Source organism: Stegostoma tigrinum, chromosome 23, assembly GCF_030684315.1.
Source record: "Stegostoma tigrinum isolate sSteTig4 chromosome 23, sSteTig4.hap1, whole genome shotgun sequence".
In the NCBI taxonomy this organism is placed as follows: Eukaryota; Metazoa; Chordata; class Chondrichthyes; order Orectolobiformes; family Stegostomatidae; genus Stegostoma; species Stegostoma tigrinum.
Genome location: NC_081376.1, coordinates 2,945,823 through 2,961,335, shown reverse-complemented (window position 1 = coordinate 2,961,335; position 15,513 = coordinate 2,945,823). Strand labels below are relative to the sequence as shown.

Below are 15,513 nucleotides of genomic sequence, written 5' to 3'. Positions count from 1 at the left end.
ATATTGTTGAGTTGGAGAGGGTTCAGAAAGGATTTACAAGGTTGTTGCTGGGAATGGATGGTTTGAGTTATATGGGTAGGCTGGGACTTTTTCCCCTGGAGTGTTGGAAGTTGAGGTGTGACCTTATGGAGGTTTATAACATTATGAAGGGCATGTATAAGGTGAATAGCCAAAGTCTTTTTCCTAGGGTGGGTGAGTTCAAAACTAAGGGGCATATTTTTAAGGTGAGAGGAGAAAGTTTTAAAAAGGATACAAGGGGCAACTTTTTACACAGAGGGTGGTTTGTGTGGAATAAACTGCTAGAAGAAGTGGTTGTTGCAGGTACAATTACATCATTTAAAAGACATTTGAACAAGTCCATGAAAAGAACAGTTTGTAAGAATAAGGGCCAAATGCAGGCAAGTTTTGTTTGGGAACATGATTAGCATGGACTTGCTGGACTGAAGTGCCTGTTTCCATGCTGTATGACTCTTTGACTCTTTGCTATTGATGGAAAGTTATCAAGGCCCATACCCTTGCAGTATTCAAAACCTTCAGCCTTTTCTTGATATCATTTGGAGTGATATGAATCGACTGAAACCTGGTGTGTGTGATGCTGGGGACCTCAGGAAGAGGCCGAGATTGATCATCCACTTAGCGTTTCTGGCTGAAGATGAGTGCAAATACTTCAGCCACATGTTTTTCACTGGTGTGCTGGCCTCCCTCATCATTGAGGATGGGGATATTTGTGGAGCTTCCACCTTCAGTGAAGTGTTTTATTGTCCACTGCCCTCAAAACTGGACGTGGCGGGACTAAGGAGTTCAGATCTACTCCTTTGGTTGTGGGATTGCTTAACTCTGTCAGTGACTTGTTATTGCGCTGTTTGGTATGCAGGTAGCCCTCTGTTGTGGCTTCACCAATTTACAACTCGTTTTTAGGCATGCCTGGTGCTGCTCCGGCATGCCCCCCTGCACTGTTCATGTGTTCATCCCCTGGCTTAATTGTAATTGGTGTTCTGCTGGGCCATGAGGTGAAAGGCTGTGTTTAAATACAATTCTGCCTCTGCTGATAGCCCAAAGTGCTTCCTGAATACCCAATTTTGAGTTAATAGGTCTGCTCAAAATCCATCTCCATGGTGTGATACCACACAACAGGATGAAGGGTATCCTCAATGTGAGGATTTCGTCATCTCCACAAAGACCATGTGATTCATTCATATTGGTCATTCCTACCAATACTGTAATGGACAGTATTGTTTCGTTTTAATTCATTCATGTGTTGTGGATTGTGCTAGTTAAGCCAGCATTTATTGCCCATCCCTAATCGCAGTTAAGAGTGCAGTGGTGTGTAGGTCTAAAGACCAGATCAGGGAAGAATGACAGATTTCCTTCTCCAAAGGGCACTAGTGAATGAGTCGGGCTTTTACCAAAGTTGCAGTGGTTACATGGTTGCCATTAGACTAGTCATTCAGTGAGAGCATAGTGGATCTAATAATCGTTGACATACTTTCCTGCCTTTTCCACAGGAAACCAGGATGAGATCGGATAGTTTTTTTCCCTCTTATTGGTTCCCTCAATACCTGCTGCTGGCCCAGCCTAAAGACCCTGTCCTTTAGGGCTCGTCCAGCTCAGGCATTACTGGTGCTACTGAGGCATGCATGGTGATGGACTCTGAAACCCCTCACTCAAAGCCATTCCTGTGCCTTTGCATTACTTTGCTGCATTTTTGGTCTAGCCTGCCAGTGGGATGGAAGGTGATGTGAGGGAGAGTGATAGTGGTGTCTTTAAGGTACAGTTCTGTGAGTATTGACTCTGTTACTTGAACAGTCCGTCGACAGCTTTCCCAATTTTGACACAAGCCCTCAGATATTAGAAAGGTGTGCTTTGCAGGGCTGACAGAGTTGATTATGCCTTTGTCATTTTGGTGCCAGTTTAATTCCTTATTGAACTTTCTGTATTAGTTTGGAATAGCTGAGTAGTTTGCTTCACCATTTAAGAGTCAACCATTTTGCTGTGGATGTGGAGTCTGGATCATAGGCCAGATCAGGTAAGGATGGTAGATTTCCTTCCGTAAAGATTTTTAGAACAATAAAAGACTGTAATAGACAGTGATTTCATGGTCACCGTTGCTGACACTAATTTATAATTCCAGACTTAACAGCTGCCTTGGTGGGAGTTGAATCCATGGCCGCCGAGCATTAATTTGGGCTTCTGGATTTCTACTGCAGTGACAATACCATTACACCACTGCCTTCTCCAAGCAAATAAAAATGATTCACTTAAGAACGTTCCAATGAAACTGCCTGCATTATGTGTAGACAAGGGTTTATGGATTTCCAGTGCCAAGATTTCTATTTCTGAACCACTGTGCCAGTATGTCTGCTAACATGATGATTATGTTAGATGTATGTTTATCTAATAAATAGGTTTGACATTCCAAACTATTTACAACAGTGCCCTGTATGAGTCATTTATTTGAGGTCTTCACATTGATGGCGAGTCCCTGCCAAACTTATTCCTCTCCGTTTTACGTTTTGGTAATTGTCTTTGACAAATAGAGACTGAATATTCCCCATAAACCAAATAGTTTATAACTGCTTTGTTCTGGAAACTAGCAACATAGCATCAATACCTCAGTTTTTCCGAGCACATTACTAGCCAAGGACCTCATTTATGTACTCCTTTTGAAGTCGAGCCTGGTTTTTTTTTATAATTTATTGTTGTAAGAGTTATTATAATTTGGTTTTGAGCTACAGTCATTTTAAATATATTCTTTCTCATTTTAGGCCAAGTAAGTGAATTTGTAGAGAGAAGCAATGTTTTGATCTTCATGAAATGAACTACTGCTTTAATTAGCCTATGCTGAGAGCTGTTTTGAATTATTAACTCATTTGATAGTTGTTGGGCAGTACTTATTGATTTTGCGGTTGGTGATGTACAATTACTCACTTAGTTTGGACCACTTGAAATGTCTGCCTATCTGCCCGCAATTGTTGGGCACGGGTGATCGAATGATGTGGTTTGGGGAAAAGAAATGAGTGAGGCCTTGTAACAAGGGAGATTTGAGATTAACTTGGAAGATGGAGGCGAAGTAAATGGAACAGAGCATCTAACGTATAATGTTTGATCGGCTTAATAAAGTGAAGTGCAAAAACTTAGACTGCACCCGAATGTATCTGTTCAAGCCTGCTGTATTAGGTATAAAAACATCAAATGCTGGAAAGATTCAGCTAGTCTGGAAGAAATGGAGAGGCAAAGTTAATGCATTAGACTAGATTCCCTACAGTGTGGAAACAGGCCCTTCGGCCCAACAAGTCCACACTGCTCCTTGAAGCATCCCACCCAGACCCATTCCCCTACAACCCTGAACACTACGGGCAATTTAGCATCGCCGATCCACCTAGCCTGCACTTCTTTGGATTGTGGGAGGAAACTGGAGCACCTGGAGGAAACCCATGCAGACATGGGGAGAATGTGCAAACTCCACACAGACAGTCGCCCGAGGCTGGAATGGAATCCAGGTCCCTGGCACTGTGAGGCTGCAGTGCTAACCACTGAGCCACTGTGCCGTCCCAAAGGTCTGTGACCTTTCATCAAAACATCAGGTCACAGACCTGAAACCTAACTATCTTTCTGTTTCCAGAAGGGCTGTCTTTCTTGTAGAGTTCTTCTCTGTTTATTTCAGATTTTTCATGGGAAATGATGGATGAGCAATAAATGCTGGCCAACCAGTGATACCTATATTCCACAAATGAATTTTAAAAAATTTCCAACGTCTGCAGTGTATTGCCTTTGTATTGCTTTTTAAAAGAAAAGAATTGTTTTAATCAGGTACCTAATTTCAGAGTAATTTGGAGTAATGTTGTTTTCTTTTTTCCCTTCCACTGGTATAAATCAACAGGAACGCTAGTCCTACCGGACTGGTCCTTACTGCTTGGGTAGCAGCTGTGTACAAGGTTGCAATTCTGATTGAAAGGTAGGTCTTGTATTATCTAGTTTGAATTAATGTCCATAGCTGTATTTTCCTGGTATGTCCATTGCATATGTTTATATTTCAATGTACTTCTGAATAAAGTGTTGCCAAATGTGTAAATTAACTACTGTTAAAGTATATTTTAGACAGTCCCAGTATTCAGGTCAATCTATAGCATTATATTCATCTTCATTTATTTACATCCATGAAGAGGATTTTACACCTTTACTTCATACTAATGGTGCTGCTGTTCCTTTTTGTGCCAGTTTACTTCCGAAGATGGTTCCTTTTTAAAAAGATATTTAGTCTATGTGGTGTAAATAAACCCAAAACTGTTTGGAAGGAACTTCCAGGATTTTGATCTAACATCATTGAATGAATGCTGATGTATTTCCAAGTTAGGATGATGGGTGGTTTGGAGAGGAACTTTCAGTGGGGTGGTCCTATTTGTTTGCCGCTCTTATCCTTCTATTTGGCAGAAGTCATGAGTTTAGAAGGTGCTGTCTGAGGAGCCTTGGATGAATTTCTGCAGTGTGTCTTGTTTATGGTGCTCACCACTGCTATTGAGTGTCAGTGGTGGACAGACTGGATGTTTAAGCTGATGAATAGGATGTTGATTATGTAACTGTCTTGTCCTGGATGGTATTTTGGAGCTGCACTCATCCAGACAACTGAAGAGTATTCCATCTCATGTAGTTGTGCAGATGATGACAGGCTTTAATTAGACAGGAGGTGAGTTAGTCATTGTAGTAAAAACAGAAAATGCTAAGAAACTCAGCATGTCTGGCAGCACCTGGACGGAAAGCAGAGTTAACCTAGAACATTGAACAGTACAGGCTCTTTGCCCCACGAATTTGTGCTGACATATTACCCGACTAAGATCAATCTACCCTGCATACCCTACATTTTACTATCCTTCATATGTCTACCGAAGAGTTGTTTAAAAGTCTCTAAAGTATCTGACTCCACTACCATTGCCAACAGCGCATTCTACACGCCTACCCCTCTGTGTGAAGAACCTACCTCTGACATCTCCCCATACCTTCCTCTAGTCACCTTAAAATTATGCCCTCTTGTAATAGTCGTTTCCACCCTGTCTCTATCTGTGCGTCGTCATCTTGTAAACCTCTATCGAGTCATTGCTCATCTTCCTTTACTCCAATGAAGAAAGCTCTAGCTCCCTCAACCTCTCCGCATGAGACCTGCCCTCCAGTCCCAGCAGCAACCTGGTAAATCTCCTCTGCACCCTCTCAAAAGCTTTCACATCTTTCCTGTAATGAGGTGACTGGCTCGGAACACTATTCCAAATGTGGTCTAACAGAGTTTTATAGAGCTGTAGCATAACCTCACAGCTCTTAAACTCAATTCCCCTGCCAATGAAAGCTAACACACCCTACGTCTTCTTTACAACCCTATCAACTTGGGTTGCAACTTTGAGGGATCTATGTACGTGGACCCCAAGATCCCTCTGTTCCGTCCACACTGCCTAGAATCCTGCCATTACCCTTGTATTCTGCATTCAAATTCGACCTTCCAAAACTTTTCTGGGTTGAATTCCTTCTGCCACTTCTTTGCCCAGCTCTGCATCCTGTCAATGTCCCATTGCAACCTACAACAGCCCTCCACGCTGTCAACAATTCCACCAATCTTCGTTTTATCGGCAACCTTACTAACGCACCCTTCCGCTTCCTCATCCAAGTCGTTTATAAAGATCACAAAGAGCAGAGGTCCCAAAACAGATCCCTGCGGCACACCACTGGTCACTGAGCTCCAGGGTGAATACTTGCCATCAACTGCTGCCCTCTGTCTTCTATTGGACAGCCAGTTTTATATCCGGACAGGCAGATTTCCCAGAATCCCATGCCTCCTTACTTTCTGAATGAACCTACCATGTGGAACCTTATCGAATGCTTTGCTAAAATCTATATACACCACATCCACTGCGCTACCTTCATCAATGTGTTTTTTTAGATCCTCAAAGAATTCAATAAGGCTCGTGAGGCATGACCTGCCCTTCACAAAGCCATGCTGATGATTTCTAATCAAACTGTGCTTTTCCAAATAATCATACATACTATTTCTCAGAATCCTGTGCAATAATTTGCCCACCACAGAACTTACAACAGTACAGCGCAGAACAGGCCCTTCAGCCCTCGATGTTGTGCCGACCTGTGAACTAATCTAAGCCCATCCCCCTACACAGAAGTAAGACTGATTGGTCTGTAATTTCAGGATTACCTCTGTTCCCTTTCTTGAACAAGGAAATAATATTTGCTACTCTCTAATCTTCTGGCGCTACTCCAGTGGACAGTGGGGATGCAAAGATCATTGCCAAAGGGGCAGCAATCTCTTCCCTCGCTTCCCATAGTAACCTTGGGTTTATCCCGTCTGGCCCGGGGAACTTGTCTATCCTCATGTTTTTCAAAATTACTAGCACATCCTCCTTTCTAACAACAACCTGTTGGAGCATATTTGCCTGTTTCATGCCATCCTCACAAACGTCAAGGCCCCTCTCACGGGTGAATACTGAAGCAAAGTATTCATTAAGGACTGCCCCTACCTCCTCTGACTCTGCACACAAGTTCCCTACACTATCCCTGATTGGCCCTGCCCTCACTGGCCATCCTCTTGTTCCTCACATAAGTATAGAAAGTCTTGGAGTTTTCCCTGATCCTACCAGCCAAGGTTTTCTCATACCCCCTTCTAGCTCTCCTAAGTCCATTCTTCAGTTCCTTCTGGGCTACCTTGTAGATCTCTAGAGCCCTATCCAGTCCTTGCTTCCTCAACCTTAAATAAGCTTCCTTCTTCCTCTTGACTAAGTGTTCAACATGTCATGTCATCCAAGGTTCCTCACCTTACCATCCTTTCCTTGCATCTATGAGACAAACCTATCTAGTACCTGTAGCAACTGCCACCTAAACAACCTCCACACTTCTATTGTGCATTTCCCTGAGAACATCTGATCCCAATTGTTTCATCGTAATTCTTGCCTAATAGCATTGTAATTAACATATCGAGTCTAGTGACCCTTCTTCAGAACAGGAGATGGTGATGCTTTGATTCAGTGACAGTAAATTCATTGACTGTTAGGGAGAAGTGGTTAGATTCTCTGTTGTCAGAGATTCTGATTTCTGATACTTTTGAAACTTGAATGTTATTTGCCATTTATCAGTGTAAAACTGAATGGTCTAGTTTGAGCTATGTGTGACCACAAACTACTCCAGTGTCAAACATTTAGTATGTACCATTATTTAGTAATAGGAAACAGTGCTGAATATTCTACAATCATTACTCAATATCCCCACCTCTGACCTAATAATGGAGGGAAGGCCAGTGACGAAGCAGCTGAAGATGGTTGGGCCTAAGACGCTACCCTGAGGAACTCATGCAGAGACATTTCAAGCTGAGATGACTGACCTCCAACAACTGATTAAGTGTAGACCAAATCTGTGCTTTTCATACCAGTCTTGCAGCCAAGTCGAATGGGAGAGATTTCCACTTTAAAAACATGAGTATCTACAGGCATTTTAACATTCTGATAAAGGGTCTTGGAGCAGCAGTAATGAAAAGGAGTCTTTTGGTGTTTGTTTGCTCCTCCCTCTCTTTTGCTTTAACTGCCCACTGAGCCATCAGAGGCTTGGAGTCCACAATCCCCTAACCCGACAGAAGAGTTTTGATTGAGGCATGCCTTCTGTATGAATCTAGTCCATTCTGCTGCTGTTGACAGGAGTATTATGCACTTGTGACTCAGGTTTTCAACTCTGGCTGAACATATTTCTGGTCGTGTGCTCCTGCCACCAATTCTCTCGTCCAGTCAAACAATATTTGCTTACATCTCCAGTGTTCTTATAGTTAATGACCAAGAGTAATTAAATGGTACATTGAAAGAATTCACATTGTTCTTTCAATGCTTCCAAGATTTTTCTCCTTGTTTGTCTACAACAATGTCCATGAAACTGATATTTAAACCTGCAGTTTCTCTGGCAATCCTAGACTCTTTTATTGTGAAAGTGCTTTCACTTTGGTTTCAAAGGCAAGTTCTTTATTAAAAACTGAATTTGTGAATTGGTAACATTTTTTTGATGTGATGTTGCGTTTTGAATTGTCTTTGTGTGTAAGTCACTCTGACTGTTTTAATTTTTGACCTAGATACTATACTCATTTAGAATTAAAAACAAAATCCAACTGCCTCAGTGGTTCGCACACTTCTGCAGTCAGTGACTCAGCTGTACCTAACAAAAGGGTTTCACTGGGTTGACATTGGCTGAAATGAAAATAAGTTTCATCACCCTGTTTTAAGGAGGGGGACGATTTGGCCAGAGTGCCTCCTACCAGCAACCCCTGGTGGAAGCGTTTGTCTGTGGACGTCAATCAAGGACAGTTCAGGTTGAACTTTCAATGGCAAATAGTCTGCCAGCATTTGTAACATAATGAAGGAATCTCTTCAGTGTGCAAGCAGGCCATTTGGCCCATCGTGTTCACACTGACCTTCCAAAGAACATCCCACCCTCCAACCCTCTCCCTGTAATCCTGCACTTTCCATGGCTAATCCATCTAACCCGCACATCCCTGGCCACTGGACAACTTAGCACAGCCAGTCCAACTAATCTGTACATCTTTGGGCTGTGAGAGGAAACCAGACCACTGGGGGCAAACCTATGCAGACATGGAGATGATGTGCAAACTCCACACAGACAGTCGCCTGAGGCTGGGATTGAGCCTGGGTCCGTGGCACTGTGAGGCTGCAGTGCTAACCACTGAGCCACTGTGCCGCTCCACCTCAGTGTGCATGTAAATAACTGTCTGGTCATGGTACAAAATGGCAACTCTCAGTCAGGAAGGTGTATTTCAAAATAAGGAAAGAATTGGCAAGGGATAAAATGTTGCTCAGCAATGTAAAATACTAAACTATACATCAATTTGCTTTCTTTTTTTGAATTATTTTGTTAGTTGCTATAACATGGCGTAATGGGAATTTAAGTGACCAGTACAAAATTCCAGAAGATATTTTGAGAAAAGCTTTAAGCATCTTCTTATATAAAACCAACACAGTCCATTATTGACACATTACAATTTTACCTTTTGACTGTTCTTGGGAATGCCATTTTTGCCTCTTGGCGCTATTCTTGTTAAGTGAGGATCAACAGCATGATACAAACTTTTGGCCAGAATACATGAGTACAGCTACACAAACAGCATTTTCAGTTTCAGCTGCACATTAATCTAACAGTCTTGTCTCTTTCTTGTAAACGTCAGCCCATTCACAGATGAAGTATATCGTCAAAAAGAAAAAGTTATGAAGGAGAATTAAATGGATGGGACATCTTGGCAAGATCTAATTGGATTCAGTTGGATTCCTCATTTTATTCAATTTGGAGCTGCACTGCTTTGTGAAAGAGTTCTTTTATTTAGTTATGATGTTCTACTAATAAAGGCCCGTTTAAATATAGTTAATTAAAGTTCTGTTGCCAACATTGAAGGGTGAACTCAACAATTTTTTTAATGCTAACAGGAGTGCTAGGATATTTCATACAATGCAAAGTAATGATGGTCTCATTCGTATTGCCAATGGATTAACATTGAATTGTTTGGCATGACTTCATTGGAAATGTACATATAAATGGTACTGTCTCAATACCAATAAGCTAAGATCTGGACAGACGGTTAAAACCCAAAATATCCAATCACATCATTCCATTAATTAAACTAATTCTCTCAAACTAGATTGTCTAATCTTGCTATATTAGTGATAAATTTGCACAAACATTTCTTGCTGCTATGCTAATGATCTCATTAATTCCTTCTGATTTAGTGTTGCCTTCACACTTGATAACGTAATGGTAGCACTGTAAGACTGATTTTTAACAATATGTTTCTTTTTGACAGCTGGCAAGATTGGAACCGTTCATAGAAATTGGATTTGTCATTTCTATTAATCTACTCTGCAGGCTTGCAGCAAGACAGTGCATATTGTTATGAATCCTTGCAGGGCACAGCATAAAAGACCACATCACCTACTGAATTCTGTTATTTTTACATTAGAACACAGTACTGATCAAAAATATTGCACAGTTAGCATTTCCGATCATTTTATTTTGTAAACTCTTGCCTGCTATTGACTTTTGTGCAAACCTGCTTGATATAAAAATATTACAGCACTGCCAAGATGTGCTCTAACGGAGCGTAATTTGAACGATGATATCTCAAATATAGATCAAATTGTATTCTGTATTAATGGATGAGAAAAATATGTATTTTCGTATACAATAGAATATGTTTCCAGTGTCTTTGTCTGAGCCATCACCATGAAAATCATTTTGTAGCCATGTATTCTGGAGAGTTCCAAATTCAATTCCTGGCCTGCACTGATTTAGTTGATATCAGTGGATTATACTTGGTGTCGGTGCCTCTCAGCCGAGGTGGGCAAAATCACTTTGGGCTCTGGTTCCCTGCTTACAATCAATGACTCTCTGAAATATGAACAAGTATCGTTTTGAGTGAGGACCAGATTTAATGGCTCTTACAGTCAAATTGTCTGCTGAAATGGAATGTTTTGGCTTACAAATGAAGAATATCTGTTTGAACAATGTATTGTAAGAGCCTTTGCAAAATGGATGAAAGGGAAAAACATTTAAACAGTAAGGCGAGAAAAAGGATTTCTGCTGTGTGTAGTAACATTGTAAAACAGCTTTTTGGTGTACATGCATACATTGCAGTTAGTTATGAAAAACAGGAATCCTTTCCAGTAGTATTATATAAGATTTAAATGGAGGTATTGTGTTTTTTACTCTGACTGATAGTTGAAGCAGGCAGTGTCCTTTAAATGTATGGGCTAAGCCCCAGTTATGTCATTACAGTCTAGGACTTATTTTTACCCAAGGGTAAAGGGCAAAGAGTAGTGGTGGCTTCTCCCCAAAACCAAACTTTACAGAGTCCAGATCCAGGGCTAAAAGTGACTGTGGTGACTCTACACCTTTAATGTTTTCCATGTTTCCCAGTGAACCAACTGAAGCAGGATTGATGCTCCAAGCTGTACAGGGAAACCTGACATCTCAGGCCTGAGGTTGACTCACTACCCATCACAATCCCCTCCCTAAATCTGCCGAAGCACTTGGAGACGGTAGGGAAGGCAGATGCTGGAAACTAGAAATCAATAAATGTGGAAATGGAAAAGACACCTTGTCCTGATGAAGGGTTTTGGCCCAAAACATTGACTTTACTGCTCCTCGGAAGCTGTCCGACCAGCTGTGCTTTTCCAGCTCCACATTTACTGCCAATGCACTTGCCAGTGCTCCAGTTTCTTCATAGCAGCCTCTGAGCTGCCTGATTTTAACAGGGACCTCTGTAAGCAATATGAGATAATCAGATCTTGAAACTAGATTATAGCCAAGATGCCCAAAGGTTTGAGAAGATTTTTGTTTTTAGAGTAAATGAGATATTCTCGGTGTATTAGTAATCAGTTGTATGCCACCTGTGTCACATCAGTTCATCAGCACAACACAAAATTTTAAAATGATTTTCATCTTCCAAAAACATTTCTTGCTTTCTGGCAATACAACAGGCTGCTGGAGTGATGTGGGAAAGGAGTCTAACTTCAGTGCCCTGCTCTTTTTAAAAAAAAATTGTGGAGGTCAGTGCGACCAGTCCAAAACACTTTTTTTTGCTGCAGTTTCTGATGTTTACTTGCAACTGATTATATAGCCTTTTAAATTGTGTGTGTTTTTTTCTTTTGAAAGGATAAGGGTAATTTGTACAAGAATAATTGTTGCTCTATATTTTATTTGGACCATTTATTTCACATGGTGAGTCCAACCCTGCCTTTGCTACTCTTCAGTGTGGTACAGGGACAGCAGTGCTACGTAACAGTAGACACTGCCACTTCAGCTAGCCATCATTAGCAAACTCAAATCAAACTAAATGTAAAAGGACAAATGTAAAAACCAAAAGAACTGCAGATGCTAGAAACCCGAAACAAGAACAGAAATTGCTGGAAAAGCTCAGCAGCGTCTGTGGAGAGAAATCAGTTAACGTTTTGGGTCCAGTGACCGTTCCTTAGAACAGGACAAATGTTCCCTCTTCCCATCAAAGGGGAAGAAATGTTTCAGTTATTGCTATCACACTAAAAAAAGTTGGAGAGAATTTACTGTAATTTGAATAATCTCAAATCCTCTCCTACCTTAACATGAGCCATACCTTAGGGCTTCAGATTGGTATGACAGGTCGGCACAACATCGAGGGCCGAAGGGCCTGTACTGTGCTGTAATGTTCTATGTTCTAAGATCTGTTTGAGAGGAGGAAAGCTGAAGAAAACCACACTTGACCCTGAGTGACCACTAATTGAACTCTGAAAGCAAGGAAATAATTACAGACTGCTAACTATGTTACAAAAGCAAATTTTCTGTGCAATTTTGAATTTGAAATTGGTGGCACAGTAAAACATTTCCTACTGTGTTCCTTATTACTGTGTTTGTGATTTGTTGCCTCACACAACAGTGTAATTGTTTGGTTACCATTCAACTGACTTATAAAGTTAAGTATTAGGGCTATCCAGAAGGGAAAGTAGTCATTGCAGCAGAATAAGGTGGCATTGCACATTGAGGCCATGAAGTCCTGACGTATCTGACTCAGCAGGCATTACTAAACACGCTGAAATTTCCTTGAAATAATAAAGCCTGCACCCCAACTAACCCCACTGCTACCACCATGTGCACCTGGTAACAGCTAACACCCAACACCTAGCAGCTCTGGAGCTGGCATTCTCCTCCGTGATCTGACACAGGATCCTAAGCCCAACATCCCCAAGGCCTGCACCCTTCCCCCCCCGCCCCCAAACCAGAATATCCACTTGCACTGAACTGATCCCAGCCTGACAAATGCTCCTGTTCAATGCTTAAGCATTCATCCACTTACCTTGCAACTTGCATCCCGTACCCTTCACTTACATGACATCTTACCCAACCCTACCCATCTACTATCGTACCCCCTACTTCATCATTCATCTGGCACCCTATCTCCCTGACCTAAAAGCCATGCTACCTCCCCAACCTACCTGGCACCCTAATCCCCTCTCTGCCACCACCATTTCTCTCTCACAGTTACCTTCTCTCAGCAGCTTTTAAGTTGGCTACAGGATCTTTAAAACATAGAACATGGCACTTATTGTTAAAAAAAGTGGCCGGGTTTCCTCCTTGATCCTCTCTGTTCCTATCTTTGTGGATTCCTGGATTTGTCTGTGTCACTTTAAGAGCGGAGTCTCCTTGCCATGAAATTGGGACGGAAACCTTCTTTAAAACAGAAGTGCCCTGTAGCTATTGCATATTCCAGTGACAGCAAACAAAGTTCCATGTCGCCGTTCCAGCTAATTATATTCCCATCAATCTATTCTCAAACACCAACAAAATGACGCAAGTTGTCCTCAACAGATCTGTTATGCTGCTCATATTGACATTTTCAACAATGCTCAGTTTGGGTTCATGATGAGTGCTTCACTCCAGCCCTTTTTACAGATTTGGACTATAGGTTTTTTTATCAGAAAAGAAATGAATTCCAGAGGTCATGTTGACAGCAGCTTCCCTTCACAGCAAGGCAGCAGTTAAGCCTGAAAATTGGAGTACTTCCACTCACCAAAGTCATCTGTAGCATAATGGAAAATGATTGACATTGTTGGAGTTGTGCAACCAATGGAACCAATCAGTAGGTAACCTGTAATTGAAATCAGTTTCATTCATTTGCAGATGTGGGTTTGCTGGCTAGGCCAGCATTTATTCCTACCCCTAATTACCCAGAAAGCAGCTAAGAGTCAATCACATCACACTGGATCTGGAGTCACATGTAAATCAGATCAGGTAAAGATAACTGATTTCTTTCCATTCAGGAGTAAGAGATAATGGGAACTGCACATGCTGGAGAATCTGAGGTAACAAAGTGTGGAGCTGGATGAACACAGCAGGCCAAGCAACATCATGGCCTGCTGTGTTCATCCAGCTCCACACTTTGTTATCTCCTTCCATTCAGGACATCACTGAAGCAGATGGGTTTTTATTCTGACAATCAGCAATGGTTGCATTAGTCATCGTTAGACTCTTAATTTCAGAATTTTTAAAAATTCATTTCCCCTATCTGCCATGGTGGGATTTGAACCTGGACTATTACCTGGGCCTATGGATTAATAAGCTAGCAATAATACCACCAGGCAATCACCTATCATGATATCGTTTGCTGTTCCCAGGGTTTTGTGAAAATCAGTCCATTTCTGAGCTAAGATTTTACATTTGTTCAATTTATTCATGGGATATGGGTGTCACTGGCAATGCCTGCTTTTGTTGCTCACTCCCAGATAACTGCTGTAGTGGAATTTGAACCGATTTCCATTGTGCCGCCATCTGCTTCAAAGATAAATTGAGTCTGGTATGAGCAGCGATTGCCCAGCGCTGACCTGTACCCTTTCTGATTGAAAACATCTCTCAGATGCTGCTGTTTAAAACAGCTGGTTTCCAGTTAATATTTAATCTACAGCTGATTGTTTAATTGACATTACATGAAGATTTTGCTATGTAAATATACAGTTGCTTGAACTTGCTGTTGACCCGTCTTAATACACCCTCAAAAAAACCTCTGTACAAACAAGTCATCCATTCACTTTACTGCTGCTCAGTGATGAATCTCCCTGAAGTGTATTGACCTTAATGCAATGTAATTCTGGTTGTAACTTTGTTTTGAGCTACCTCAAATATTATTGTGTTGTAATTGCTGTGTATTGCTTTCTGGACTGAAAGTGTTAAACTTGGAAAGGAAACCAGTGGTGCCAGGGGAAACAGTCTGGCCGTTAGGACACTACATAGGCCTTGGGAGGCGACACAACTTTTCCAGGCAGGGATCCAGTTGGATCAGATCATGGAAGTACACACTGATCTATCAGTGCTTTTTACTGGTTAAGCGAAGTACATTTTTGTAAAAGCAGTTTACACAAAGAGCAGATATCAGAGAATCAGTTTAGTAACAAATTAGTGACAAATGCTTGATATTGAAAATTCCTCGGCCCTGAGCCAAAGTATATTAAAGAAGTGAGTCTGGAATCAAGGAAGGAGTGTTTCTCCCCCCTACCTCACCACCAATACAAGAGTTCTTCAGAGGTCGGAAGGTTAGGCTCTTTGACGCATCAGTGTAAAATTAAGTTCATTATGCAGGTAATCTATGATTTATGTTACCTGGAAGCAGTTAATGCCTATACTGCATCCAAAACCGTTGAGTGCTTTCTTCAATAAAGATGTTTCACCTTGATCAATGTGACATTCAACTGTAATATGAATGCATCACTGCTAACGTTTCAAGCACCATCTTTCATTGTGTCATGACAAAGGATTTTGTAATCAGTGAGCTCACACATGCACACACCTTTATTAATGAATCAAATGTTACAAACACGAAAATTGCATGTCGAAGAATTGATGTGAACCCATAAATTGTACACAGGAAATTTATGCGAAATATGAACAGCATGCAGGAATCCAAAATGCACACAAAAAAAATTAGAGGCTTTGAGGATATTTCGACATACCCTG

General features: G+C 41.3%; 1 protein-coding gene across 1 annotated transcript in view; it reads left to right on the top strand.

Annotated features, from left to right (window-relative positions):
- Positions 1–13,902, top strand: part of pemt (phosphatidylethanolamine N-methyltransferase) — a 151,442-nt gene extending 137,540 nt beyond the window's left edge. The window contains exons 6-7 of the mRNA XM_048552447.2: positions 3,881–3,955; positions 9,839–13,902. Of these exons, the coding sequence (XP_048408404.2) occupies positions 3,881–3,955; positions 9,839–9,863 (100 nt within the window). The 3' untranslated portion in view covers positions 9,864–13,902. The remainder of the gene's footprint in view (positions 1–3,880; positions 3,956–9,838) is intronic.
- The last annotated feature ends 1,611 nt before the right edge of the window (positions 13,903–15,513 follow it).